At 37.5% G+C, this 2,770-nt stretch overlaps 1 protein-coding gene across 2 annotated transcripts in view; it reads right to left on the minus strand.

Annotated features, from left to right (window-relative positions):
* The window catches only part of MDH1 (malate dehydrogenase 1), an 18,912-nt gene that overhangs the window by 7,678 nt on the left and 8,464 nt on the right, over positions 1-2,770 (minus strand). For both annotated transcript variants that reach the window (XM_017522169.2, XM_017522168.2), the window contains exons 4-5: positions 2,019-2,194; positions 474-596 (exon numbers count right to left, since the gene is read on the minus strand). In XM_017522169.2, the coding sequence (XP_017377658.1) occupies positions 474-596; positions 2,019-2,194 (299 nt within the window). The remainder of the gene's footprint in view (positions 1-473; positions 597-2,018; positions 2,195-2,770) is intronic.

Consider the following 2,770-nt stretch of genomic DNA (forward strand, 5'->3'; position numbering starts at 1 on the left):
AAAATTGAAAACTAAATATAAAATTAAAAATTAAAATCTGAATTTGATTATTTAGCTGCAGGTAAAATAGAAGCAGAACCACACAATCACACAACACTCAAGTTCTTTGTGTATATAATTTCCTATATATCTGACAAAAATTAAACTAAATTATATATCATCATATATAACAAATTTTTAACCACTGTAACAAGAGAACATTAGTAACTGTATTTAATTATAGTTAGCAATAGAAATATAGTTAAAGACAAAATCAAGTAGGAAGTCCAGCCTCTGGTCCTTTACAAGAATACATTTAAGGATTCCCTAACAAATTAATGATAATTTACTCTTAATTTAATAAAAGTAATAGGTTCCTACTAAACAAAGATAAGAAAAAAAGCACAAACTCAGATTCAGTTATTTTACAAGTGAGAGAAAAATGTTTTAAAGATGAACATTCATAAGATTTAAGACTTATGAATTTTTCTTACTTGAGCTTTAGCTCGGTTGTGATCCAAACGGGTCAAGCAACTGAAGTTCTCCTTGGGGATGGATGGAGCTGACTTGGAGGCAGTCAGGCAGTTGGTATTGGCTGGATTACCCACAACAATAACCTATGAGGAATGGAAGGCAAAGAAGAGTTACAGACTATATACTTACTAACTAAGCTACGTTAAAATTTGACAGAAAATGTCTAACAGGTAGACTTTGTACAGGGGACGCTTGGGAAACACTATATAGCATAGGAAAATGCATTTTAAGTTACAAAATCTTTAATAAAATGATAAAAAGTTTTGAAATAATATATTTATAGAAAAGTTACAGCATATTATATGACTCCCATGTATCTTTAGTCTTTTTTTTTGGGTAACTCTTTCGACAAGCTGCAGACAACGCTTTGCGGAGGTGGAATTACTATGCAAGGAATACTATACCTCCAAAAAGCTTGGAATTTAGCAGTCTGAACAACCTTGTAATCTTTTATTGGGAACTGAGGATTTCTATTCAACTTTTATTATTTTCTGTGATTACAGAAAATAAGTGAACGATTTAAAATTAAGTCCACAGAAAGCAAAAATGCAGACATCTATGAAATGTCATAGATAGAACATTATAATGGGCAACTTAGAAAATCTTAAAACGTTTTCTTTCCATTTTTTTTTTTTCAAAGTCAAGATAGTAAAGTATACAGAAATCAGTTTAACCTTAACCAGAAGGCCTATTTGCTGTATGACAATTAAGTTCTAGTTAATTAACAGTTAGCTAATAAAAGCTTTGGCTGGGGGTGGCAGTCGTGGCTCATGCCTGTAATCCCAGCACTTTGGGAGGGCGAGGCGGGTGGATCACATGAGGTCAGGAGTTGTAGACCAGTCTGGCCAACATAGTAAAACCCCGTCTCTACTAAAATTCAAAAATTAGCTGGGCATGGTGGCATGCACCTGTAGTCCCAGCTACTCGGGAGGCGGACAGGAGAATCACTTTAACCTGGGAGGCAAAGGTTGCAGTGAGCCAAGGTTGCGACACGGCACTCCAGCCTGGGTGACAGAGGAAGACTCCATCTCAAAAATAAGAATTTAAAAAAATAAAATAAAAAGGAAGGCTTATTGTAATATTAAGACATATTTAGAAACCTGAGCATTCAGAAACTACCATGTTCTACTCCTGAGAATAAACTTACCTTATGGCTATCTCCTTTCAGAATCACACAGAAATCCAAATGTCTGAATAAATATTCCCACACAGCAAAAATGCATCAAAATGTCCTATGCCTTCTTTATAGGTTTAAGAACTAATATTAAATTTTCACACTATACTAATAGGAAAAATATTTTTGAGTACTCTGAATATAGATTTCTATACTATAAGAAAAAACCCAGAAAGAGAGAGCTTAATGAGCAAAACTCTATAGCCCTATTTACTGATGATTGTACAGAACTAGAAAAAAGGGCAAATAATTTTGGTTTTACTTAACTGCTAAAAGCATAAGTTTCAAATGCTAATAATGAAAAGATCCCATAAACTACAGTGTTGGTCACCTTAACTGACTTCTTTGCGTATTTATCCAAGGCCGCACCCTGGGATTTGAAGATTTTCACGTTTGCTTTCAGTAAATCTTTTCTCTCCATGCCCTCCCTTCTTGGCATGGAGCCTACGAGAATGGCCACATCCAGGTCTTTGAAGGCAACCTCTTCTTTATCTGTTGCGATGACATCTGTGGACATGGCAATAAATATGTAGAGTTACTTAGACACCAAAGTTTGAAGTTTTCTTTTTCATATTGAATCTACCCATTAATTCTTTCACTTGTTGCAAGTGTTTACATATCACACTGATATACATTTCAGGAGCCTAAGAAAAGAAAGATAGCCGGGCACGGTGGCTCAAGCCTGTAATCCCAGCACTTTGGGAGGCCGAGGCGGGTGGCTCATAAGGTCAAGAGATAAGAGACCATCCTGGCCAACATGGTGAAACCCCGTCTCTACTAAAAATACAAAAATTAGCTGGGTGTGGTGGTCTCGCACCTGTAGTCCCTGCTACTCGGGAGGCTGAAGCAGAAGAATTGCTTGAACCCGGGAGGCGGAGGTTGCAGTGAGCCGAGATTGTTCCACTGCACTCCAGCCTGGAGCCTGGCGACAGAGTGAGACTCTGTCTCAAAAAAAAATTAAAAAGGCCGGGCGCGGTGGCTCAAGCCTGTAATCCCAGCACTTTGGGAGGCCGAGGCGGGTGGATCACGAGGTCAAGAGATCAAGACCATCCTGGTCAACATGGTGAAACCCCGTGTCTACTA

Source organism: Cebus imitator, unplaced genomic scaffold (genome assembly GCF_001604975.1).
Source record: "Cebus imitator isolate Cc_AM_T3 unplaced genomic scaffold, Cebus_imitator-1.0 Scaffold23, whole genome shotgun sequence".
Classification (NCBI taxonomy): domain Eukaryota; kingdom Metazoa; phylum Chordata; class Mammalia; order Primates; family Cebidae; genus Cebus; species Cebus imitator.